We start from the raw sequence: 25,627 nt of genomic DNA, 5'->3' as shown, positions 1-25,627 counted from the left end.
GGCTAATTCCACTGAGCCCAATATCTTCACGGTTCATCTGTGTGGTCACATGTATCAGGATTCTTTGCTTCTAAAGTTGAATGATATTCCACTCTGTGGATGGACCACGCATGGGTTATCATTCATCTGTTGATGGATACTGGGGTTGCCTCGACCTTTAGACTACTGTGAACAGTGCTGCTGAGAATCCATGTGTTTTGAAGGGGGCTTTCTGCTGTGGAGAAAATCCAGGAGGAGAGGGTTTGTTTCCTTCTGCTCACACTGTGTTCAGAACACCAGTGTGCATAGCTTTCAGAGCAGACACTGCCTGATGGCCTCAGTGAGTGTCTCCTTATCCTTCCCTTCCCAGCTTCCATTGTCATCACCTGAAATCTGAATTCCTCCCCGCTTGCTTAGACTCCTCGCTGGTGAGAGGATGGCTGTGATTCTTGCTTCTCTTAAAAGAGGTCATCCCGAAAAAAAAAAAAAAAGAGGTCATCCCGCATGATGATTCCTGTGTGTTTCACTGCTTAGACCACTTTAAGGCTTACTGATGGTGTTGGTTGTTCAGTCACTCAGTTGTGTCCAACTCTTTGCCACCCCATGGACTGCAGCAGGCCAGGCTTCCCTGCGCTTCACTGTCTCCTGAAATTTGCTTAAATTCATGTCCATTGAGTCAGTGATGCCATGCAGCCATCTCATTGTCTGCTGCCTGCTGCTGCTTTTGCCTTTAGTCACTTCCAGCATCAGGGTCTTTTCCGGTGAGTCAGCTCTTCACATCAGGTGGCCTAAGTATCGGACCTTCAGCAGCAGTCCTTCCAGTGAATATTCAGAGTTGACTGATTTCTTTTAGGATTGACTAGTTTGATCTCCTTACGGGCAAAGGGACTCAAGAGTCTTCTCCAGCACCACAGTTCGGAAGCATTGATTCTTTGGCGCTCGGCCTTCTTTATGGTCCAGCTCTGGTATCTGTATGTTACCACTGGAGAAACTGTGGCTTTGACTGTGCAGACCTTTGTTGGCAAAGTGATGTCTGCACATTTTAATACCTTGATCTTACCTTTCCTTCCAAGGAGAGAGCACCCTTTAATTTAATGGTTGCAGTACTGTCTGCAGTGGTTTTTGTAGCCCAAGAAAATAAAATCTATCACTGTTTCCACTTTTCCCCTTATTTGCCATGAAATGATGGGACCTAATGTTGTCATATTAGTTTTTTGAATGTTGAGTTTTAAGCCAGCTTTTCACTCTTGTTCTTTCACCTTCATCAAGAGGCTCTTTGGGTCCTCTTTACTTTCTGCCATTAGAGTGGTGTCATCTGCGTATCTGAGGTTGTTGATATTTCTCCCAGCAATCTTGATTCCAGCTTTGATTTATTCAACCCGGCCTTTCACATGATGTACTCTGCATGTAAGTTAAATAAGCAGGGTGATAATATACAGCCTTGTTGTACTTCTTTCCCAATTTTGAACCAGTCAGTCATTACTTCTACTGTATAATCATAAGGGATTTGATTTAAGTCATATCTGAATGGCCCAGTGGTTTCCCGTACTTTCAATTAAAACCTGAATTTTGTAATAAGGGGTTCATGATCTGAGCAACAGTCGGCTCCAGGTCTTGTTTTTGCTAACTGCTAAGAGTTTCTCCATCTTTGGCTGCAAAGAATTTCAGTCTAATTTTGGTACTGACCACTTGGTGAGGTTTATGTGCTTTTGAAAGAGGGTGTTTGCTCTGACCAGTGTGTTCTCTTGGAAAAACCTGTGAGCCTTTGCCCTGCTTCATTCTGTACTCCAAGGCCAAACTTGCTGTTACTCTAGGTATCTCTTGACTTCCTACTTTTGTGTTCCAGTCCCCTGTGATGAAAAGCACATCTCTTTGGTGTTTGTTCTAGAAGGTCTTTATGGAACAGGTCAACTTCAGCTTCGGCATCAGTGGTTGGGGCATAGACTTAAATTGCTGTGACGTTGAATGGTTTGCCTTGGAAATGAACTGAGATTTTCTGCTAATTTTGAGATTGCATCCAAGTACTGCATTTCAGACTCTTGTTGACTATGATGGCTACTCCATTTCTTCTAACAGATTCTTGCCCACAGCAGTAGATACAATGGTCATCTGAATTAAATTCTCCCATTCCCGTCCATTTTAGTTCATTAATTCCTAAGATGTTGATGCTTACTCTTGCCATCTCCTGCTTGGCCACATCCAACTTACCTTGATTCATAGACCTAATGTTCCAGGTTCCTGTGCCATATTGTTCTTTTATAGCATCAGACTTGACTTTTACCACCAGACACATCCACAACTGAGCGTGGTTTCCACTTTGGCCCAGCCACTTCATTCCTTCTGGAGCTATCAGTAATTGCCCTCCGCTCTTACCCCAGTAGCATATTGGACACTTTCTGACCTGGGTGGCTAATCTTCCAGCGTCATACCTTTCTACCTTTTCATACTGTTCGTGTTTGGGGAGCTCGCGCGGCAAAAATACTGGAGTGGTTTGCCATTCCCTCCTCCAGTGGACCACACTTTGTCTCCACTCTGACCCGTCCGTCTTGGGTGAACGTGCGTGGCACGGCTTGTAGCTTCATTGAGTTACACAAGCCCCTTGGCCTCGACTAGGCTGTGACCCACATCATTTCACAGCAGCTGCTGTTCACTCTTCCATGTGCCTTTTTCATTTCAGTCACATTACTCTTTCAGATGGAGAGCACTGTGGGTCATGTAGAAAGTCACCTACAAAGGAAGGAGAAATAGGTTTCAGAGGTTCCCTGCCTAGTCCCTCCACTTCCAGAGCCTCACGAGAGAGCTAGTTGTTTAATCAGTAAGGCTTAATTATTTTTCTGCTAAATGTACTAGTCTGAATTCCAAGCTGTTTGATGAAAGTAGAGAAGCATCCAGAGAGACCTCCTTTGTCCTCGCGGTTGGAGCAGCTGCATGGGACTCCTCCACAGCCCCAGGTCTTGGTGGTGGTAGCAGGTTGGAGGGTGGGTCATTGAGAAGCAGCATCTGACCCCGGGCAGCCCCACACCCACCCCAGCCACAGCTGAAGGGCATGGGCCAGAGGCACAGCCTTCCATTCCTGCTGGCAGGTGAGGTTGTCAAGTGGGATTTTCCCAGTTCTGCCCAGAGTTGTTCTTAGAACAGAGATTAGGAATTCACAGTTGAGCCTGACTTGGCTTCTTGCTCTGGTTTTTCATCATCTTCAGTTGAGTTCAGTTGCTCAGTCGTGTCCGAGTCTGCGACCCCATGGACTGCAGCATCCCAGGCCTCCCTGTCCATCACCAACTCCCAGAGCTTGCTCAAACTTATGTCCATCAAGTCAGTGATGCTATCTAACCATCTCATCCTCTGTCATCCCCTTCTCCTCTGCCTTCAATCTTTCCCAGCATCAGGGTCTTTTCCAGTGAGTCAGTTCTTCACATCAGGTGGTCAAAGTATTGGAGTTTCAGCTTCAGCATCAGTCCTTCCAATGAATATTCAGGACTGATTTCCTTTAGGATGGACTGGTTGGATCTCCTTGCAGTCCAAGGGACTCTCAAGAGTCTTCTCCAACACCACAGTTCAAAAGTATCTCTATTCTTCAGCGCTCAACTTTCTTTATAGTCCAACTCTCACATCCACACATGACTACTGGAAAAACCATAGCTTTGACTAGATAGACCTTTGTCGGCAGAGTAATGTCTCTGCTTTTTAATATGCTGTCTAGGTTGGTCATAACTTTTCTTCCAAGGAGCAAGTGTCTTTTAATTTCATGGCTGCTGTCAACCATCAGCAGTGATTTTGGAGCCCAAGAAAATAAAGTCTATCAACTGTTTCCACTGTTTTCCCATCTATTTGCCATGAAGTTGAAGGGGCCAGATGCCATGATCTTTCATGAATGTTTTCTGAATGTTGAGGTTTAAACCAACTTTTTCACTCCTCTTTCACCTTCAAGAGGCTCTTTAGTTCTTCTTCGCTTTCTGCCATAAGGTTGGTGTCATCTGCGTGTTTGAGGTTATTGAGATTTCACCCAGAAGTCTTGATTCCAGCTGTGCTTCACCCAGCCCAGCATTTCACATGATGTACACTGCATATAAGTTAAATAAGCAGGGTGACAGTATATAGCCTTGACATGCTGTTTTCCCTATTTGGAACCAGTCTGTTACTCCATGTCCAGTTCTAACTGTTGCTTCCTGACCTGCATACAGATTTCTCAAGAGGCAGGTCAGGTGGTCTGGTATTCACATCTCTTTAAGAATTTTCCACAGTTTGTTGTGATCCACACAGTCAAAGGCTTTGGCATAGTCAATAAAGCAGAAGTAGATGTTTTTCTGGAACTCTCTTGCTTTTTCAGTGATCCAGCAGATGTTGGCAATTTGATCTCTGGTTTCTCTGCCTTTTCTAAATCCAGCTTGAACATCTGGAAGTTCACGGTTCACCTACTGTTGAAGCCTGGCTTGGAGAATTTTGAGCATTACTTTGCTAGCATGTGAGATGAGTGCAATTGTGCGGTAGTTTGAGCATTCTTTGGCATTGCCTTTCTTTGGGATTGGAATGAAAACTGACCTTTTCCAGTCCCGTGGCCACTGCTGAGTTTTCCAAATTTGCTGGCATATTGAGTGCAGCACTTTCACAGCATCATCTCTCAGGATTTGAAATAGCTCCACTGGAATTCCATCACCTCCAATAGCTTTGTCCATAGTGATGCTTCCTAAGGCCCACTTGACTTCGCATTCCAGATGTCTGGCTCTAGGTGAGTGATCACACCATCATGGTTATCTGGGTCATGAAGATCTTTTTTGTACTGTTCTTCTGTGTATTCATCATGTTATTTCCTGTTTATTCTTAGATCGTCACGGACTCTGCTTCTGTGGAGCGTTTGCTGGGGAAGACCGACGTCCAGAGGCCCCAGGTGGTAGAGTACTGTGTGGTGTGCGGCGACAAAGCCTCAGGTAAGTAAGCGGTGGTCAAGCTGGGTGCACCTCGGGGGCCAACATCACGACCAAATCCGGGTGGGGGGGTGGTCAAAATGTGACTGTACTTTTCTTTATTGGAATGATGATGTCCATAAGCAGATCAGGTTGTCAGATTATAGGAATCAAAAGAAAAAGTCAAGAAACTGAGTCTGTGATTTGTAAATCATGGTTGAATGTTGATTATCTTTGTACTAGTAAGAAGGTAATCAAGACTTCCCTCACGGTCCAGTGATTAAAACCATGCCTCCACTGGGTTTGATCTCTGGTTAGGGAACTAAGATCCCACATACCTTATGGCCCCCCAAAAAAAAGTAACCAGTCATGAGCGTAGTTACCATCTGTCCAGTGCTTTGCAGTTTCACAGGATGTGCCTGCTGTCCGTCCTCCCTGGTCCTCACGGCAGCTCCGTCTCTCATGCCCTCACTGTCACCCAGGTGATAAACAGGAGGGAACATGCCCTACGGCTGGAGTCCCAGGTCAGGAAAGGCTTGGAGTCAATTCGTGACCTCGGTGGCTGAGCATGTGCTGTCGGATAAAGAAAAGGGGGCTCCAACTGGCGGCCCGGCCCGGGGAGCATAACGCGCACGGCCCCCGTGTCTCTGGGGACGCACTCCTGGGCCTCCGTGGTCGGGAGGGGACGAGGGGACTTGAGAAGAGGCCTGGCCCCGGCGGGAGCCATCGAGGCTACTGATGCCGGGGACACTGACCGTGCTCTCTGGTCACTGCATCCTTAGCAGCTTTGGGTACTTGGTGGCCCTGGTTTGCAAAAGCCAGGTGAGCCAAGCCTCTGAAGAGGAAGACAAGCCCCGGCCAGGAAAGTCCGCTCCAGCCTTGCCCGCTCCTGCCGCAGCGCTCTCCCTTCTCTGAGCCTCCCCGCGCAGCCTTTGTCCTCTTGCCCTTGTGTTCAGACCTCTGGGCACTGGATGTGCTCTTTTCTAGTCACTTCCTGACAGGCCTGTCTGACCCCTGCATCTCTGTATCCCCATCTTCTTGCTCAACAAGGAGAGACACTGGAAAGATTTGAGCAAATGAATGAAGCTTCAGCATGCCAGAGGCCACAGAATCTGCTCAGCTTCCCCCTTCTGGGCTTAAAGCTCACCACAGGCTTGCAGTGCCTTTGTCTCCAGATGTGAGAGGTCACTCTACGGCCTCGAGAGCCCGAGGAGATCCACTGCAGGGAAGAGAAAATGATGTGTGCAGAGTCAGTTCAGCACCACTGTTGTTAGAGGCCCACAGTTGGGGCCCCCAGCTGCACGGCTGGAGAAGGGCCTCATACGTCAGAGCTGAGGGCGGTGGGTTGCTCTGCAGCTGCCGTCCGCAGTGACCGTGTGAACACTGACCCTGCAGTGTAGTCATGACCCTGGGTTACAGGGGAGCGTGCCCGAGTCCATTCCCGCTGGGGCTGTGAGGACGGGTAAACTGACGGGACCCTTTCATGTGGGAGGGAGTCAGAATTCAGAGACCGCAGAGTATACAAGCTCAGAATAAAGAGCTGTGTTCGGGGCGTGTGTCTCGAGGACTGGGGACCCCCGTGGGCCGCAGGCATGGTGGCCTTCCTGGGGCCTGGCCGCACGGTCACAGCCCCCACGCTGTGTCCTCCGGTCACGCCCCCGCCCCCAGGTCCGTCTACAGCCAGGACGGGACTTACAGAGGCAGTGAACGTGGGCTGAGACACGGGGGGGGGCTGAGGAAGCACGGGCTGCTGTCAGCTCCGCGGCTCCTGGCAGGACAGGGCAGCTGAGGGCTTCCCAGCCGGGCCGCCCGCCCAGCCCTCTCCGCGGGCCCTGACAGGTGCCGAGCTCGGCCACGCCGTCTGCCAGCGCCGCGTGCCGTGTCCGGGCTTGCGGCCTGCGTCATGGCCTCGCTGGCCCCTCTGAAGGTGGGAGGAGAGCGTGTAGGCCCAGGGGCCCGCGTAGTGCTCAGGCCTGCGGTTGGCCTGTGGCTGCCAGCACGGGAGCCCACACGCCAGGCCCCACAGACGTGCCTTCCTCTTTCAGGCCGCCACTATGGGGCTGTCAGCTGTGAAGGCTGCAAAGGTTTCTTCAAAAGGAGCGTGAGGAAAAACCTGACCTACAGCTGCCGGAGCAGCCAAGACTGCATCATCAACAAACACCACCGGAACCGCTGCCAGTTTTGCCGGCTGAAGAAGTGCTTGGAGATGGGCATGAAGATGGAGTGTGAGTAACAGGGCTCACGCCCACAAGCTTAACAAGAGGGAGAACGGGAGGTCTCGGAGACATACCAAGGAGACCATGTCCGCCGGCTTCGTTCCGGTTCACCCTCTGGGCCAGCTCGGTGGTGTGGTGACGCCGCCGCTGGGCAGGGTCAGTTTCCACACTGAAAACCTCGTCCCGACGCGCGGGAGCCAGCGTGTGTGTGGGGAGCAGACACAGGCTTTGGGGTGAAGCCAAGAGAACGCAGCCCCGGCCCTGCCCCGGGCGCTGGGGGGCCTGGGCACGGCACGTGGCCTCTGAGCCTCCGGTGCCGCCTGTGAAGTAGCGCGCTTGTCTTGCCACGCCTGGCTCCCCTCCCTTTCCCCGTGGAGGTCTGTCTGGTGGCTTCTGGCACGTGTGTGTGCACTCGCACCGGACACCGAAGGGAGAGGCTGCTGCTGTGACCTCCGCCCCGGGCGGCGTGGGCCCACTTGAGGGGCTGTTTCTCCCCTGGGAGAGAGTCCTGCGAGCAGCCAGAGTCCCCAGTGGAAGCTGGGCCAGGCCTGTCTGCCGTGGAGCTTATCATCCCCACAGCAGCCAGCTTGGTCGAGGGGACCCCATCTCCTCCCAGAGGGCATGGCTTTTATGGGTGTGGCTCTTCCCTCTCAACACTGGTGTCTCTGTTGTCACTTAAGCTGTGCAGAGTGAACGGAAACCCTTTGACGTGCAGCGGGAGAAACCAAGCAATTGTGCTGCATCCACTGAGAAGATCTACATCCGGAAGGACCTGCGGAGTCCTCTGATAGCCACGCCGACGTTCGTGGCCGAGAAGGACGGGGCGAGGTCAGTGCCCGTGAGCAGCCGGGGGGCCCCTGGGGCTGACACGGGAGGCGCCGGTGCTCCCCGTGGGGGCTGACCGCCCGCCTGCAGGCGTCAGCCCGCCTCGCAGGAGCTGCTGCGGTCACAGCCCTGGACAGGCCCGCAGAGGGTGGACTCAGGATGGGGTCAGAGCTTCCTGTCTCGGGCTCGGATGACGCGCTCTAGTTCAGGTATCATCCACGCAGGAAAGCGGTGGTTCCATGAGTCAGGATCGGAGCTCTGGCAGTAGAGAGAAAAGGCCCGAGATCCAGGTGTGGTCTGGGCAGTGCCGTGGGTCAGTTTATTTGCTGTATTTAACGTGACCTCTAAAACCTCACTGTAGACAAGCAGAGGGAAACGGGAAGCCCTGTTTTGTGCTGTGGCGAGCCCCAGAGCTGGGCCTGCCCTGCTGGTGCTCCGCGGTCAGGCGGCATCACTGGTAGAGCCGGGGAGGCACGTCCGCGTCCTGTCTCGGGCAGGCCCGGCTCCGAGCGCGTCTCCTTGCAGAGCAGGGCTGGCGGCTCGCTGGGCGCCGAGCAGGTGAGCGCATCCTCCGGCCTGGCCCCGCAGATGCGCAGGGTTGATGCCGCGTGAACTCTGCAGTAAACGCTGGAAGCTACTCTGGGTTTCTTTATGTCTTAACTAGACAAACAGGTCTTCTTGATCCAGGGATGCTTGTGAACATCCAGCAGCCTCTGATCCGTGAGGACGGGACGGTTCTCCTGGCCACGGACTGCAAGGTGACGTCGCGCTCGCGCCCTTCCCGCCCTCTGTCTCCACGTGCGCGCTTCTCTGACGCCAGCGCCCGCTGGCGGGTGGAGGGTGTGCCCTCCCCACCTCCGTGTCCTTGGGACAGCCGGGTTGTGACGGGCCAGCCGGCAGGGCGGGCTGCTCACGGGCACAGCACGTCAGGAGCTAGAGTTCGACTTGGTGAACGTTCTGTGGTTCTCTTTCCTTCTGAGGTTTCTCCCCCGGTAGTGCAGTTGGGCAGGCTGCTGGCAGGCTGAGGCGGCGCTGCGTCTCCCAGGATGGCCTTTGGTGCAGCCCCTGGTTCCGCTGTAGTAGGTGACCGCAGGAAGGAGTCCCGCCAGGGTTCTGACGGCTCTGACAGGGACAGAGCGAGGCCGCTCCAGGGAGCCCAGTTTGCAGACAGAGACACTGGCAGCCTCCTGTGGAGGACGCTGAGGAGAGGGCTTTATCCAGGCAAGGGGCGCAGTGTCTCTGACTGCAGTCCCTGCCACAGCCCAGGTGACGGGGCCGGCAGCTGCAGTGAGCCCGAGGGGCCGCTCCAAAAGGAGCCCCGAGCCGACAGGGCTGGCCTCGCTGTCCCCCTCAGAGCCGGAGCTGGGCCCCGGGGCCCCGTCTGCTCGTGCACACGCGGTGCGTCCTGCGGTGTCCTCCTGGGGCCAGGGGACGGGAACGAAGGCTGAGGGCCGCTGAGGCCCGATGGCCGCGCCCCCGTCCCGTGTGCCGCCTGCCCCGAGGCCGGGCCGGAGCCGGCACACAGCAGGCGGGGGTGCCGGAACCTCGAGGTCAGCTCCGCGAAGCGTGCAGCGCCCGCTCTGCCACCGCTAGCGGCGCGGAGTTGGCTGTGGAGAAGGAACACAGACAGGCTGGGCGGTTGGGGTGAAGTGTGCTGGGGACACAGGCGGTGCGCCGCGCCCTTCCGCACGGGGGCGACAGGACCGCCCGAGGCTTGTCGGGTGATGGGGCACGCACGGAGCCCTGAAGGCGGCTGTTCTCAGGAGCTGATCGTGGAACTCTTTCCTGTGAGATAATTACACATTCAGAATCATTTACTCTGAGTAAAAGTAATGGTATCTCGAAAACACCACCGAGACCCATGCTCCCTTCGCGCCCTCCGTCCGCGGGGCTCCGTCTTACAAGGCAGTAGCTCAGGGCCGAGGGCGCGCGAGGCGGGTGCGGGCGCGGGCGCGGGGGCGTCTCCCCTGCGCGTGTCTGTCGTGTGCTGTGTTCACACGATGGAGACAGCAGGTCTGTATTCTGGTACGTGGTGGCTCTGTGACTTACTAACCACTTCTCTGTTTATGATCTTTTCTGCTGATTCTGGTCTTTCACGTTTATAATCAAGACACAGCAGACGTTTTTGTTTACGTACCTTGATTTGTTTATTTGTCCATTTTTTGGCTTTCTTTTTTAAAAAGTTGAGATATTAATTCCCACACCTGAAAAATTTACCCTTTAAGCATATAATTTGTGGTTTTCAGTATATTAACATAATTGTTACAACCGTCGCTACTAATGCTGGAGCATTTCATCACCCAGAAAGCAAACTGAACCCACTAAGCAGTCACTGCCCCTTCTCTGCTCCCAGCCCGTCAGCCGCTCGTGTGCCTCTGACTGGGGTTCTCTCAGCACTGGGCCTTCACACAGAGGGAGCTGTGTGACACCTGGCCTCTGTGAGCGGCTCTTTCCTGTAGTGGGATGTTCTCGAGGTGCACCCCGTCCTGGCCTGTCAGTTCTTCCTTCCTTCTTGTTCCCCAGTAATGTGCCGATAAACAGCTGTGTCCTGTGTGGTTTATCCGTTCGGCAGCTGATGAAGTTGCGTTCCTGCTTTTTGCCTCTTAGGAATGATGCTGCCGTGAACACTGTGTACAGGCTTCTTTGTGCACATATATTTTAACTTCTCTTACATATGTACCTAGGAATGAAATCTCTGTGGTCATGTAACAACTGTACGTTTAGATTTTTGAAGAGCTACCAGACTTTTCCACAGCAGCTGCACCATTTTGCATTCCCACCGCAGTGTGTGAGGACCCCCATTTTCTCCACGCCCTTGCCAGCACTCGATATTACGTCTTTCGACTGTGACCATCCTCGTCGGTGTGATGTGACATCCCATTATAGTTTTTATTTGCATTTTTAACTAGCTTATTTGTTTTTCTGTTATTGAGCTGTAGGAGTTCTTATAGCTATTCTGGCTACTAAACCATTATCAGATGTATAATTTGCAAAAAGTTCCTCTCATTTTGTGGGTTGTCTTTTGTGTGGGGGAGGAGAGAGGTTGTCTTTTTACTTTATTGATAATCTTTTGAAACACAAAGGTTTAAACTTTGGTGACATCCAGCTTACCTGGATGTCATTTTATCTGTCACTTTGTTCTGTCGTTTTATGTCCTGTGTAGGTTTGTGTAACTACCTTCACAATCAAGATACAGAACTGTTTTATCCCCCAAAAGCGCTTCCCCTCAGTGCCCATCATAGTCACACCTCCATAGCAGCTGCTTTCAAAACAAAGTTATCCCTTCATTTCTCTGAGAGTCGTGTGTGTGTGTGTGTGTGTGTGTGTGTGTGTGTGTGTGTTCCCCTTTAATATCACTGTTTTCCGGGTAACAGGCTGAAACAAGCCAGGGCGCCCTGGGCACATTGGCAAACGTCGTCACTTCCCTCGCGAACCTCAGTGAATCCCTCAACAACGGTGACAGCTCAGAAATGCAGCCGGAGGACCAGTCTGCCAGTGAGATTACTCGGTACGAGCCGGTGAGCGGAGGCGCCTCCCGACACACAGCCCCTGCGCGTGAGGGTGGCTGGCAGCATGTTGATGCCCACCCCATCTGATGACGGACTGCAGAATTGTCACAGGCCCCTGCGTGTCTGTCTGCTTCGTTTTCACTGTGGGGATGTGGACCTGCTTACGTTACAGGATACAAAACAGTGTGAAAACTCTTCCTTCCAGATGATGAAGGAGACTGAGTGATTCAGGGACAGCCTAAAGTCCAAGCACACTTGTCACTGGTTATTGGACCTAAACGTCAACAGTGCAGTCCCGTTCTTGCTTGTGTGTTAGCCTATTTGTCTCAAGTAGTGAGTCCAGAGCGGAGATAGACCCCTCAGGGTAGACGGATACTGACAGTGAGATGGCGCCGGCTGGTTGGACGCCTGTGCCCCTTGCCAGGTTACACGCCCTGCAGCCGGGCTGTGGGTTTGCTCCTGTTCCGTTGGACCTGCCGCTCCTGCCCGTCATGCCCGGCCAGTCAGGGGCCACTCAGCGGCAGCAGCCCTCAGGTTCCCTTGTGGTCTGGTAGAAGATGCCACTCTGGATCCAGTGGAAAGAGAGCGGGATGTGAGTTGGGCCAAATCCCAGTTCTAGCACTTAACTCCTGGTGGTTTTGGCAGAGTTAGCGCTCACATCTCTGAGACGGAGGGAATTCCACCTTGGAGAGTGTTTCTGTAAAACAGAAATTACGTGTGAGAACAAATAACGTTTAGCTTCGTGTCTGAGACCGTGTGGAGACACATGTGACGGCCACTGCTCCTCCTCTCGGGCAGAGTTAACTGTCTTTCTCCCGCTGTGCTGTTTTCCCAAAGGACGTCTCAGCTAGAGCGCTCCTCCTCGAAGCTGGACTTTCAGCACACGCTTGCTCCCTTTCTGCTTGCAGGGCATTCGATACCTTAGCAAAAGCACTTAACACCGCAGACAGCGCCTCGCCTCCGAGCCTGGCAGATGGGATCGACGGCGGCGGCGGGGGGGGCATCCACGTCATCAGCAGAGACCAGTCCACGCCCATCATCGAGGTCGAGGGCCCCCTCCTCTCAGACACTCACGTCACGTTTAAGGTGAGGGCTTCCACCTGCCGGCCGTGGTTAAAAGCCAGACCTGGAAGTGAGCCCATCAGGTGGCGGCAGCCTTCTCGCCCGTCTTTGCTCACCTGGCCGTCTGGCTCTGCCGCTGACCCTGGGGCGGCGTGGTCTCCTGTCGCCGCCAAGACAGGCCGAGGCGGGCTGTCCTGCCTTCTGCCCTCCCGCCCAATGGGGCCACAGAAAGTAGCGCTCAGATACGCTTGGAGGCTGGTCAGGTCCCCAGGGCTGCCCTCAGCACTCGCCTCCCGAGCCTCACCCCTCTCTTGAGGACACTCACTCCCAGGCTCCATGAGCCCCCCAGTCTCGAGGTCTGCAGACTGAGTCTTCAGTTCCTCATGTTCTCCACTAGAATGGTCTGGTCAGCCACCTAGGGACACGTGAGTCCCTGCCCACAGCTGCCCAGGGGGTCCAAGGGCAAGGGTCCCTGGGGGATTCCAGCTGCAGAGGCAGTCGAGCCCTTCCGGGACAGAGGGGCTCCTGGGTCCCAGCCCGCCCCCCGGGCTCTGCTCTGCTCTCCCTCGCTGTTCCCTGAGGCCGCCTGCCGGCTCACTCCCACTGGAGTTAGACCTGAACCCGTGGCTCTGAGTGGAAATGCTGAGAACCAGTACCAGTGCAGGGAGGCAGCGTTGGGAAACGTGTCCTTGTGGATGAGCTGGCCCCGTCCCCCAACTCCAGGCCTGTCAGACCCTAGCTCACTGGGCGGGCCCGCCCCATGGGGGGGTCCGCGTGGGGCTGGGTGCTGACAGGCCCCGGGCCGTGTGCCCTCTCCTGCAGCTCACGATGCCCAGCCCGATGCCCGAGTACCTCAACGTGCACTACATCTGCGAGTCAGCCTCCCGCCTGCTCTTCCTCTCCATGCACTGGGCCAGGTCCATCCCCGCCTTCCAGGCCCTCGGGTGAGTGGCTCTTCCCCCTCGTGACCCTGGCAGGACCTCCCCCGCGCTAGGAACGGCCTGGGGGGGCCTGAGGGCCCCCCAGTGAGCTCCTGTGAATAAATACAGTCAGCAGATGGGTGGCGAGAGACCACCTTGGCTGCCAGGGCTCTGACGTCCCCCGGCCTTTACTGTGCCTCCTCAGGCGTGGTGCCGGGAGCAGGGACAGAGTGGACGGAAGGCAGATGCTCCAAGGTCTTGAGGCCAGGGTGGGGGCCCCCCATTGGGGGCCTCTGGGATGACAGACAGTCTCAGGGGGCCTCACCCGCGCTGTCCTGCGTGGAGACCCCACCCCTCCCTGGGCAGCGACATGTCTCTAGCCTTGGGGTCTCCCCTTGGTCACTGCAGCCTCTGGGGACAGAACCACCCAGGGCTGCTGAGAGTAGGCTGTCCTCAGAGGGACTTCAGGCGGGCCAGTCGTGTGGACACGGCGTTCGTGGAGAGCAGGCCTGAGCCCTCCAGAGGCCTCTGGCACACCACGCCAACGGGACTCGGTGGGGTGTGCGGGGCTTGGGGCAGGGCCAGCGGCCCCACGCCCAGCCTGCCTCTGTGTCCCCAGGCAGGACTGCAACACCAGCCTGGTGCGGGCCTGCTGGAACGAGCTCTTCACCCTCGGGCTGGCCCAGTGCGCCCAGGTCATGAGCCTCTCCACCATCCTGGCCGCTATCGTCAACCACCTGCAGAATAGCATCCAAGAAGGTAGGGCCGGCGCTGCCCCAGGCTATTCCTACCCACCTGCTGCTTTTCCTGTGAAGATGAACGGGAAAAGGTGCTGAGTTCTGATGCAGACCTTCAGTACTGTTTTCAGAGTAGTCACCGCCTCTGTCTTCATCTTCAGGGACAGGTTACCCTTTTGTGCAGCTCACAAACCCTCACGAGCCTGTGGATTAGAAACTGTTCCCCGGGGTGGTGTGTGGGAGACCAGGTCCCAGGGAGGTCCCTGCCTTGCCCTGGGGAAGCAGCAAGTGGGAGCGCTGGGCCCGGTCCACGGCCCCCTCGCACAGGGGGTGGGTGGACGCGCGGCTCTCTGTGAGGTCGGGGCATCAGGGCTGGGAGGCAGCCCGTGGTCCCTGCGTGCTCACGGCGCCCGGAAGACTGGCAGGTGCCCGCGCTGCCCAGGGTCTCGGCTGACCCTGCGCATCACACCTGTCGCCGCGCTGGAGCTGGCCGCTCTTCCCATTGGCCGTCCCGGTGTTGGAGACCGGGTGTGAGTCACCTAGTCACACCTTCGTTTTTCTAGTTACTTCCTTCGGAAGTTACATAAAGGTAACTTTTGTAACCTGTAACATTTTATTGAGTTTTAGATTTGTTCACAAATGAGCTTTAGTTTTCTTTCTAACTGAACATAATAACACTGCCTTCAGCAGTATACTGTCATGAAGTCTAAATCAGACAGTAGATAAAACTGTTGTAGCAACTAAAAAATGCCGAGGTGTTCAGGTCGGCACGTTTATTCAGTGCCTGCCTTGACAGGGTCTGGCGTGTGGGCCTCGGCGCGTGCGGGCCACAGGTGCCGCCCAGGGAGAGTCGCTGTCCCAGGGGTGGGGTTGACAGCCGAGTGGAGTTGGGTGCCTGGAGCCACCTCACCTACAGCTGCAAAATGGGGCTCTTGAGATAACTGGGTTTTCATTTAAAAGTGAATTCTCTCATTTTTTCCAGTCTGTCCCCTCCAAGAAGCTAGCTCCCTTACTGTTCTTACTAGCCTTTCTCAGAGGATGTGTGTGTTGATTTCTAGATAAACTTTCTGGAGACCGGATAAAGCAGGTGATGGAGCACATCTGGAAGCTGCAGGAGTTCTGTAACACCATGGCGAGGCTGGACGTGGACGGCTATGAGTACGCCTACCTCAAGGCCATAGTTCTCTTCAGCCCCGGTAAGACATGCGGTGGCCACTGGCGGCAGGTCCCCACTGGGGTCTGCCGATGGCTCTGCACGCGGGCCTGTTGCCCGGCCGTCAGCAGGCAGAGCGCCCTGCCAGCCCGTGCGGCTGCGTGTCCCCACTCTTAACGTGAGCAGGACAGTTCTTAAAGTTGTTTATATAGTAGTCCCAATGTTGTAGTATCTTCATGTGTTCAGTAGATGTCATTTGAACCCTAACAAACGGATCATTTATATCTCATGGGCCAAACGAGACCACAGCTTACAAAATTGAGTATACATTTGGCCTTTTGTATCCACGGGTTCCACTTGAGTGGATTCAACCAACCGCGAATCAGAAATACTCAAGGGAAGGGCCTCCCCTGGCCGTCCAGCGGTCGAGACTCCGAGCTCCCAGCGCAGGTGCCCAGCTTCAGTCCCCGAGTGGGGAACCAAGTTCCCACATGCTGTGTGGCCAAAAAAAAAAACAAATCCAAGGAAAAAAATGTTCCAGGAGTTCGAAAGTAACACAGAGGGGATTTAAAAGTATACGGACAGACATGTGTAGGTTATATGCATGTTCAACGTAAAGGACGTCAGCGGATCTGCTGTGCGCGGGGATCCCAGAACCAATCCCCTGTAACTACCGAGGGACAGCTAGACCGCACCCGCTGCCCTCTGCTCTGGTCTTGCTCTCCACCAAGTTTTAGGTATGTTAGCACACAGGCCAGTACAGACGGAGCCTGCACACGTTTACCCACGGTCTCTGCAGAGCAAAGACCGTGTGTGGTCACAGCAGAGGCGGCGGCGGGACTGCGGGGAGAGACTGGCCGCGGCCAGCCTCACTCGCCGCCCCTCAGCCATCCTCTCTGAGCCTCCTGAGAGGCCGCTGGGTTAAGTTGGACCCAGCTTAACCTCTCCACCCCACACCTCCCAGCCGCCTACTCAGGAACAGGAAAATAGCTAACAGAATGGGAGACACTACGTGATGACGTGTCTAGAAAGCAGGTGGTGATTCCTGATTTCGCATGTATGTGTTTCCTAGAGTAGGAAGCCACAGGTCTAGAGCCAACCCCGGTGGGATTGCAGAGGCTGGTGTGCCCGCTCGGGGCCAGGCCCCCCTGGGAACCTGCAGGTCTCGGCAGAGCAGAGGAGAAACCAGAGTTCTAGCAGCAGTGTCTGACTGAGACCAGCCCCCGGAGCGCAGTCTGTCGCACTTGAGAAGTTTGCCAGAAGTCTGATTAAAAATAAGTACTGAGAAGTCCACACACAAGGCTTTCCGAATACAGAGGGCAATTTGGGGTACTTTTCTTCTTCAGATCATCCAGGTTTGACCAGCACAAGCCAGATTGAAAAATTCCAAGAAAAGGCACAGATGGAGTTGCAGGACTACGTTCAGAAGACCTACTCGGAAGACACCTACCGGTGAGGCACACAGGCGAGACGGGGGCGAGGCTGGACCTCGCTGAGATGTCAGCTACGCTGGCCTTCCGCTTCGGGCAGCCCGGTAGAGCCTCTGTGTGACCACATGTTAATGCTTGCGTTTTCTCGGTGACCGTGGACTGCGGAGGAAGTCCAGGAAGCCCCCTGGAAGCCCCGGGGAAGCCCAGGAATCGGGAAGCCCAGGCCGTCCCCGTGTTGCTGGGTGACTGTGGGCAAGACCTGGGCTTGCTCCTCTAATTCGAGGGGTTGGGAGACATCCTCTCCTCTGGGGCTAACAGTGTGTGTGAGACCACCCCCGAGTCCAGAAGAGTCAGCAGCTCTGACCCTGGCTCTGCACCTACTGAGGAGACAGTGCTAGCTAGAGCGCTTGACAGAAGAGTCCATTGACAAACTAAATCCGACTCCTACAAAGTGCGATTGGGTTGTACAAAATAATAATTTACTCCCTGCGTAAATTGGTATTTTAAAAACCCCTTTATTCAAGGGCAAGTTTATCATGTTTGGGCCTCAGGGACCTGTGCCCAGCGTGGCTGGCAGAGAGCCTGCTCATGCTTTAGGCATGCTGCCATGGCCAGACACAGCTTTTGCCAAAGCAAGATCCATTTTCTACTAGCATCTTTTTCACTTAATACTCAGCAAGTATGTGTATTCTTAGAGTCATTTTCCGTGGCTGAGGAGATGCCGCAACTTCCCCATCATTTCCCTCCTGATGAAAGTGCCCTGCAGTACAGTGTCCCGGCGCCCACCCCTCCGGGCGCTGCCTGTGGACTGGCCCATCCAGGTTGCCACAGGACAGGGCCGTGCTGTGCCCTCCTGGGGTTCCTTCAGAATAAACATCTCACTGCTTTCCTTTTAATTATAATGCTAAGTGAACACTGGAAATTAGAGCAACACAGAAAAAGTTTTGATAAAATCACTTAAAATCCCAATACCCAGAGGTCAACAGTTAGCATTTTTGTGACTGTCCTTCCGAGTACCTTATTTACACGCACACCCAAATGTTATTTGTGCTAGAGCACATCCTGCTCTTAAGTTCTTATTCAGCTGTGTGTCATGGGATTCTTATCAGTGAACAGACTTTCATTCTCCTCCTTAATGTGTGTAGTGATTTGACACGTTAGTTTAACTTACCTTCCATTAACAAGCTTCCAGGTTTTTCTTTTTGGTGGGATTGGGAAGAGTTGTTATAAACAACGAAGGGAACACATTGGTACGTAATCATTGCACTCATCATAAATCTCTACAAGAGCAACTACTGAAACGAGTGGACAGTGGGTTTTGGGTTCGGTCCCGAGGGCTGCAGACAGGCCCTGTCTGGGGGAAGCCTCAAGTGCCGCGGCCCGGCCCCCTCTAACAACCCCCCTCTTACAGGTTGGCCCGCATTCTCGTCCGCCTGCCGGCACTCAGGCTGATGAGTTCCAGCATAACGGAAGAGCTGTTTTTCACTGGCCTCATTGGTAATGTTTCGATAGACAGCATCATCCCCTACATCCTCAAGATGGAGACGGCGGAGTATAACGGCCAGATCACCGGAGCCAGCCTATAGCGCAGGCCCGCCCTGCGAGGAGCGCCGGCTGCCGGGCCGCTCAGACAGACAGTGGAGTGGTGGGGTTTGGTATGTGCAAGTACTCCAGTGTGTTAGCTGTCCCCAGCTGGCTTCTCCTTAGCTGTTCGTCCCAGACAGTAGCCACTCAAAGACTAGTAGGATCCTCTCCTGCCATAAGAAATGTTTTAATGCCTTTTGATGAAGCAACAGATTTTGAAACAATCTTTTATCTCAATTTGTATCCAGAAATTCTCAAAGGGCAAAAAAAAAGCAAAGTTTTATAATGTCAGAGACTAGTATTAAAACTAAAAGAACCTAAGAGAACGGTATGTGTGTATATATTAAAATGTCCTTGGAATAGCTACTAATTACCAGGGTAATAATACTAGCACTTTCTAAGCACTTATCGATGTATGATGTTAGCAACACCTTGCCAATGTGCAGGGCAGATGGAAACTGTGTCTGTCTTTGCCGAAATGCTAATGGTTTCTGTGAACATGCAGTAGGGTACAGGAGACAATCACTCACGCGTAAGGAGGCGAGGCGTCATTCCTGACCGTGCGCACACGCTGCCGGCCTCGAGCCGGGTCCCGGGAGTGCGGCGGCACACACGTGCTGGGCTGAGCGGGAAGCTTCCTCGCCCGAGCAGATGCTGACTGCATTTCCTGGTCTGTGATTGGCCTCCGCGGGCTCCTCCGTGACTGGTTCTCAGAACTGGATTCAACCACCAACTCCTGCGGCAACCGAAAACATCGCTGCATCACCTCTGCCGCTCACGGCAGATGGAGTGGTCTGCCCAGCAAGTGCAAGGTGGGCCTTCTGAACCCTTGTCGGGGCCTCCCGCCCACATGTCTTCGGGGGAGGGCCGGGAGGGCTATGACATCCACGGTGGAGCCACGCGGCACGGCTCTCTTTGTCTCCAGGCCCAGCACCACCTCGGGCCGTGGGCTTCTCGATGGTCCTGGCGCGGCACACTGGGGTCCCCTGGGGCCGAGTCTGCAGATGACCCCTGGAGTGTTTTAGATGATGGATCAAAGGCAGGCTGCCTTCTCCTTAAAAACAATCTTTAACCCCAAAGTCACCTTAGTGACCGTCGTTTTATTAAAACAGAATGCAGTTACTGGGAAGTTTACCTAGAGGAAAGTGCTCGTAAATCCCCCTGGTTGTAAGCAAGCAGCATCAGGTGTCCGCACCCTCAGTGTGGCCCAGATTAAGGAAGTGCAGCGAGGCCAGGTTTGCATCTCCTAAAGCTTTGGATCAGGTGGCACCTCCTAGGCCCAGGGCAGGCGAGCAGCAGGGTGGCGTGACGCCGGGTCACCGCACGGGCCCGTGGCAGGACCAGACGGCACACCGTCGCTGTCGGGAGCACTTAGTCATTAGTGGGAATCAAGTGGGAACAGTGGCTCCAACTTACAGATACTCTTGTTTGTATCAATTATATCATTTACTGTTCATGCTTTAAAGCATATCTTAGAGAAAGTGTAGTACCCATTGTAAAGTGATGGAAAGGATTTAATATTGGCAGCTTACAATTTTGGTTTTCTAACTTCAAAGTGACTTTGTAAGATAGGAAACTGGCCAAGAGGATGACCAAGGTGGGTCTGTTTCATTTCTGCTTGGGAAGCATTTTCACAGAGGCATTCTGAAGCATTTGTGTACGTCTTACACACTGAGGTGCACACTTGTCTGTTCTGATTTTTGATGTAAGCACGTCTGAGGCTCCTCTAGCAGCTCCCTGGGAACACACATCGTCTTGTGTCACATCTTTCGGGTCTGAGCACTCTGTGATGGTGAGAAGGTCAACACTGGCCTGCTCTCTGGGGCATCGTCCTGTGTCTGTGAGGCCTTTACATTCAGGTGGCCTTAGGTATTAGGACAGCTTAGCCAAGACCTGGGCTGAGGTGCTGTTGAGACAGGCTGGGAGTAGAAGGTGGGACGGCGGAGAGACAGTGAACACTGGGATAGGCACGTGCCCTGCACCCGCAGGACGCCCTGGGAGAAACGCCGATTTTAACCGGGTCTTGCGCCTGAGTCCCAACGCTGCTGATGGCTGACTCCAGTGGACCATTCTGGGCTTTGAACACTCCTCTTTCTTGTCCCAGATTGCCTTGGCCTTACTTTGAAGTGGCCTTTTCCTTAAAAATTGGCTCCACACTACCTGAATTCTCACCTCCCCCAATCATCTCAAACCTTTGACAGCAGGCTCATCCCTCTCCTGTCAAAGTGGCTAAGAGGAGCCCAAAGTCAAAAATTAGAGAGACTGGAAGCAAATACTTATCCTCAACTTTCACAGGGCTCTTCACCCGTGAGTGGTTTGTGAGACTGGTTCAGGGAAGGGAGAGCGGCCTCTGCATCTGAGTGAAACAGCCAGGATGGGGTTCTTGGTGGCCTGTTGACACCCGCCGTCTGGGGGCCCCGCCGCAGAGCAGAGGGGACGAGTGCCCCTGAGGGAGGTGAGGATGGACGCACGGTGATGCTTCCTGAGGAAGCGGGCTCTGCGTCAGGGGCGTTTCAGACGGTGGGGACAGTTACATGTTGAAATGTGTGGAGTTCACTACAAGTTCATTACATAACAAGACGACATAAAGACCAAATTACTCAAGCAGGCATTTTCCAAGGTATTCCTGGAAAGTATTTTTAAGGAAGTGTGTTACTGCCCTTCTGATTTTGAGAGAGGTGTGTGTGGTTTTTTTTTTGTTTGTTTGTTTTTTTGGCGAGGGGGGTGGCTACCTTATTTATTCTCTAACCTCTGCCAGGAGGCTGTGGTCAGGGTCCTTTTGTGGTCCGGGTTTTCGTATCTGGTCTCATGTGCAGTCACTCTGAGGTGTTCTGTGATCACCCTTGAGAGGGACTGGTCTCTAGCCTGTCAGTATTAAATGTGGACTCTGGCGAGGGTCATGGTGGCAGAGCCAAATACTCACCAGGCTCTCATGGTATCTACTGCTTTTATCCTGGCGCTTTGGGGGAACGCCCAGCAGAGCACTCTTGCTTCCACCCTGCCCTCTGCCCGACAGGCAGCCCTTGGCTGAGGACCCAATTTCCAGGGCCTGAGGATAGATGAGAGCCTGGGAGCATCCTGCCCATTTTCCAGGGGAAGTAGCCTTATGTGCAGTGGGGCTCCAGATGACATTTCAGCTCTCCTGAGTCCAGGGAAGGTGGCATCTTCTGATGCGCGCATCTTGACTTTGGAGGCCGCTGCCCTGCACACCCGGGAGGGTCCGACAAGGCTGGGCAGCCACCCACGCCCTCCAGTGTCCCACTTCCCTTCTCCACTGGTTGTGCGACTCTTAGAAAATGTCTTAACTCTGATGCAGATTTGCAGAGTCAGCCTCTCATCACAACAGAGTGGTCTGAGTCTTTTGTACACAGGGTCCTGGGCTTCCTCACCCGTGCCTCCTGCTAATGGGCACTTCTGTGTGTCCAGCCCTGGGGTCCCTTCAGCGACATTGTGCGTGTACAGATTTATAGGCTTGTATGACTGACTGAATGTACATGTGTTTATACCTTCTCTGTATGTACAGTGTATATAGCATATGTGTACATAGATGTATATTATGTATACAGACCCGTAGCCAGCCTTCCCTTACGTTTTACAGAGAATCTATGATAGAGTTGCTACAGTCATTGACGTGGGTGTTCCTTGGTCCCTCAGCAGAAGGATGGATTTGCTGACATTTTCCTTGGGGTGAGCCTGGCTGGGAAAGGCCCCGCCCTCCACCAGGGCCAGGAAGCTGGAAGACATTAGTTTATCCCAATGTCCGAAACGAGGTGGGGACCTTTAACCTAGTTGTTATACATCTATTTATGGCCTAACCGGGAGGACCTTGGTAGGCAGTGGTGTTGGCCTCCCCCACGACCGACAGCAGGCTGTGTGGTGGGCCCTGACTCCCGGTGCGGTGGGAACAGCCCACACGTGCTCTGGGACTCACGGACAGTGAATGCCGCCTCTGACCATCTACCACAGCTGACAAATAAGCATGAATGTTGATGGCTAACTCCTTTGGCATATAAATTACAGATATTTTACTTCTGTAACTGTAGCATGTGAATAAAATTCACTGCCCTTATTCCTTTCTATAAATTATGATTCTAAAATTTTTAAATTTCAGATAAAAACTGCATTCTAGTACAGATGTATACCTTAATGCTACAGATGCCAAATTTCCCTTGTTCAGGTCTGTTCTGATGAATTCTCCCCATTAATCGCACTCGGGAGCCAGGGCCCAGCGATAGTTACCCACGCACCTGTAAGCAGGAGACCTGAATGGTGGGAAGGTTGAAAGCTGGCCTGCTGAAAGAAATCACCAGATAAGTACGAAAACTCAGACACCACAGGTTACTTAAAAAAAACCTAAGCTTATTGGAGTGTTTGGAAACAGCTCATTGAGACCGCGGTCCTCAGTGCCTTTTGTGAGACGGTGGGTGTGCGGCCTTCGGCTTCCCACGGCTTTGCTGTGACGACGCTCCTGCTACTCCAGTGGCCTCACCCAGTGGTGGTCCGACCTTTCCCACGTCCTTACCTGTCGTGACAATCACACTATAGAAGGGGGCTCTCCAGGTAAAATACAAGTGGAAGCTTGGCAGTCTCTAAGTGAATCTTTAGGGGTTCTCCTTGGGGCTATTTACCTTAACTAGTCTAGGAGTAAACTCTCAGTTTTAAGAGTATTTTAGGGGTGAAGAATGTCTGAGATACACTAGGAACAAAGGCTCAGCAATATTTATCAATTGACAGACTGTGATAAAGCTTAACACTTGGGTAACATTTGGAAATGTATAAAAAACAGCTTTTCTTTAGAAAGCGTGTCATCAATTATTTTAACCACCAGAGCACTCACGGACTCAAATGCTGCTGCCACACAACTCAAGAGCTGGAGTATTTTTCTACAGTCTCCCCGTCCTCCCAGTTAGCTCGTGAACCAGTCTTCAACTAGTTTTATACCTGAAAGCTGCACATTTTTCATAGTACAAACCATAGTTTTTACCTGTAGTTCAGAGCTCTCTGTTAAAATGTACCTGCATTACAAACCCTTTTAAAAGAAGTGTGTTAAAGGAAAATTTGGGTGTTACTTTCTTGGGACCGTTTCTGTAACCTCTGCCCTTCACAATATAGAATATATTGTTTATGCCATCACATTTTAATTCCAGGTTTAAAATCTGTTGAAAGCTGTAGCTTGAAATCAGCTTTGTTTATGTGATGGCATTTAAAAAATAGCATGTTCTTTTTAAACTGAATTTTATATCTAATCAATGTCTTCAGTCTTGAAGAAGAATTTGCATTGTTGTGTTTGTATATAGAGTATTGCAGTGCATGAATTAGCTTTATGCATTTTATTAAATGCTGTTTCAATGTGGCATTATTGTTGTGGCTTAATACTACTACCTAAATGAGGTTTATACTATTAAAGCGAATTAAAAACTAGTAACGCACGGATATCCTGCTTTTCATTTCTCCTCATAATGGTAATAACATCAGTAACCCTGAACCCCAAGTCGTTGGCCAGGAGCACCTGGTTGCCAGAACCGTGCAGCGCTCACCCCCCATGTTCTGTGGTCTGCGCGTCACAAGTACCCTTAAGGGAAGCGTTGGCGAGACCCTCGCCTGGGCGTCTTCAGAAGCCACACGCAGCTTTCAGCAGCAGAACACAGCCTGTGCCGCCGAATGCACAGACGGACGCGTGCATTCCTGGAAGGGTGTCTGCGGTCCAGGGGGTGAAAGACCACCCCTCGTGGTGTCATCTGACGGCTCGTTTTACAGGTGAGGATGCTGAGGTCCAATCAAACTCATGGCAGAAACCACTGGCGGCCAGATGATAGCTTTAAATGGCGTTGCCAAGTAGAAGTCAAAATGGAACTCAGACGGGTTACTTCAGGAGAACAAGGCCAAAGACCATCTAGTGAACACTGCTTATGCAAATTAAAGTATATCCATTATAAGATCCTCATAGCAATCTCTTACCATTGCTTCTGATTTCTGCACATTTTAAACCCATCTTTTTGTCCCTGTTAAAGTAGGACATAGAGAATAATGCCCCCAGCAGTGCTGATTCAGCCTGTTACCTGCTGCCTACAGAACAGCCCAGGAGAACAGCAGCGCCTTCCCGTGAGCTGCTGGACATCATTCTCTCTAGAGAGGGGTCCGCACCTACCTTGGTTCCGGGTGATCCTCCTACTTAGCAGCCTTCTTAGGGCGCCCCTGTGGCCCTGGAGGGAAAGGCTGTTTCCATGAGGCTGTCTCACTGCGCTCTGGAGACCGGGGGGAAGGGAGCCCACTCCCTGACAAGCCCAGCCGGCCTCGCCCTGAACCACACGGGTGTGGTATCAGAAACAGGGCGGGACCGAGACCCCCGGCCCCCCGGGACAGGCTTTCCGCTCCAGTGCGGCGGTGGGGGAGGGCGCCGAGGGGGTGAGTTCCAGTGAAACCACCCCAGGAGTAAGCCTGTGGCCATTGCGGAACCTGCCCATTCCTCCTCAGACCCGCACGTTTAGACCATCTCCCTGAAGGCGGATTTGGTACAAAATCACAGTAAATCATCACCCAAACATCAAACGTGAAGCGCGCCAAACTTCTATTATCCTGAGATAAATTTGCAACGTTTATACACAACATCTCGCGGCGCGCTCGGGGTCAGCCCAGGCCCTGTCTCCTGAGGCCTGAAACCAACAGGACCAGAGCACAGGCGGCCTCGGCGTCCAGTGAGGCGAGGACTCGGACAGAGCCGGTGGCGTCGCTCCCCTCCCAGAGCGCCGAGCGCGCAGGAGGCTCTGCTCCGCGGGGGCCTGCGGGTCTCGCACAGCCGCGGCCTGGAGCTCGGGGGCGTCAGTGAAACGGGTCTGAGGAGGCCCCGCCGAAGGCCCAGCGGCCGGGGTCCCGCCGCGCTGCTCGGTGACGCGGTCTCGCGGCCGTGACGGCGCAGGGTGTCCACTGAGCAGCTCGGCTGCAGCCCGACCCCGCGCAGTGTGCTTCCCACACGTGTGTAAAGCGGGCTCTTCATTGCAAAGCGGTGGTCAGTCTCGGGGCACAGAAGCGGGGCTCTCGGGGCCTCAGTCCTGGGCGCCGGCTCTCAGGGCGGCCTGGAACTTGCCGGTCAGCTCCCGGGGCAGCGGCGCCACGGCCGGGCAGGGCACCTGGCCCTCCACCTCGCAGATGCACTCCCGCAGGCAGTACTTCCGGGGTCCGAAGTGCGCCGGGTGGGAGAGCTGCTCGCGCTCCTGCTGCTCCCTCCGGAGGGTCTCCCTGCGGACAGCAGAGCGCAGGGGGCGTGGGCGCCGAGCCGGGACCGTGCAGTGAGCCCCGCCCTGCGCCCCGCGC

General features: G+C 53.7%; 2 protein-coding genes across 6 annotated transcripts in view; one reads left to right on the top strand and one right to left on the bottom strand.

The window, feature by feature from the left end:
- Positions 1–23,737, top strand: part of NR2C2 (nuclear receptor subfamily 2 group C member 2) — a 109,578-nt gene extending 85,841 nt beyond the window's left edge. For all 5 annotated transcript variants that reach the window (XM_061128927.1, XM_061128922.1, XM_061128924.1 and 2 more), the window contains 11 exons: positions 4,802–4,904; positions 6,926–7,105; positions 7,777–7,924; positions 8,586–8,679; positions 11,296–11,429; positions 12,339–12,516; positions 13,315–13,436; positions 14,032–14,171; positions 15,208–15,345; positions 16,649–16,754; positions 18,144–23,737. In XM_061128927.1, the coding sequence (XP_060984910.1) occupies positions 4,802–4,904; positions 6,926–7,105; positions 7,777–7,924; positions 8,586–8,679; positions 11,296–11,429; positions 12,339–12,516; positions 13,315–13,436; positions 14,032–14,171; positions 15,208–15,345; positions 16,649–16,754; positions 18,144–18,318 (1,518 nt within the window). In that variant the 3' untranslated portion in view covers positions 18,319–23,737. The remainder of the gene's footprint in view (positions 1–4,801; positions 4,905–6,925; positions 7,106–7,776; positions 7,925–8,585; positions 8,680–11,295; positions 11,430–12,338; positions 12,517–13,314; positions 13,437–14,031; positions 14,172–15,207; positions 15,346–16,648; positions 16,755–18,143) is intronic.
- A 1,130-nt stretch (positions 23,738–24,867) lies between these two features.
- Positions 24,868–25,627, bottom strand: part of MRPS25 (mitochondrial ribosomal protein S25) — a 50,475-nt gene continuing 49,715 nt past the window's right edge. Inside the window, exon 4 of the mRNA XM_061128928.1 lies at positions 24,868–25,552. Coding sequence (XP_060984911.1) covers positions 25,360–25,552 — 193 coding nt within the window. The 3' untranslated portion in view covers positions 24,868–25,359. The remainder of the gene's footprint in view (positions 25,553–25,627) is intronic.

The sequence above is a fragment of the Dama dama genome, chromosome 24 (assembly GCF_033118175.1).
Source record: "Dama dama isolate Ldn47 chromosome 24, ASM3311817v1, whole genome shotgun sequence".
Lineage (NCBI taxonomy): Eukaryota > Metazoa > Chordata > Mammalia > Artiodactyla > Cervidae > Dama > Dama dama.
This window is presented reverse-complemented; position numbering and strand designations above follow the sequence as displayed.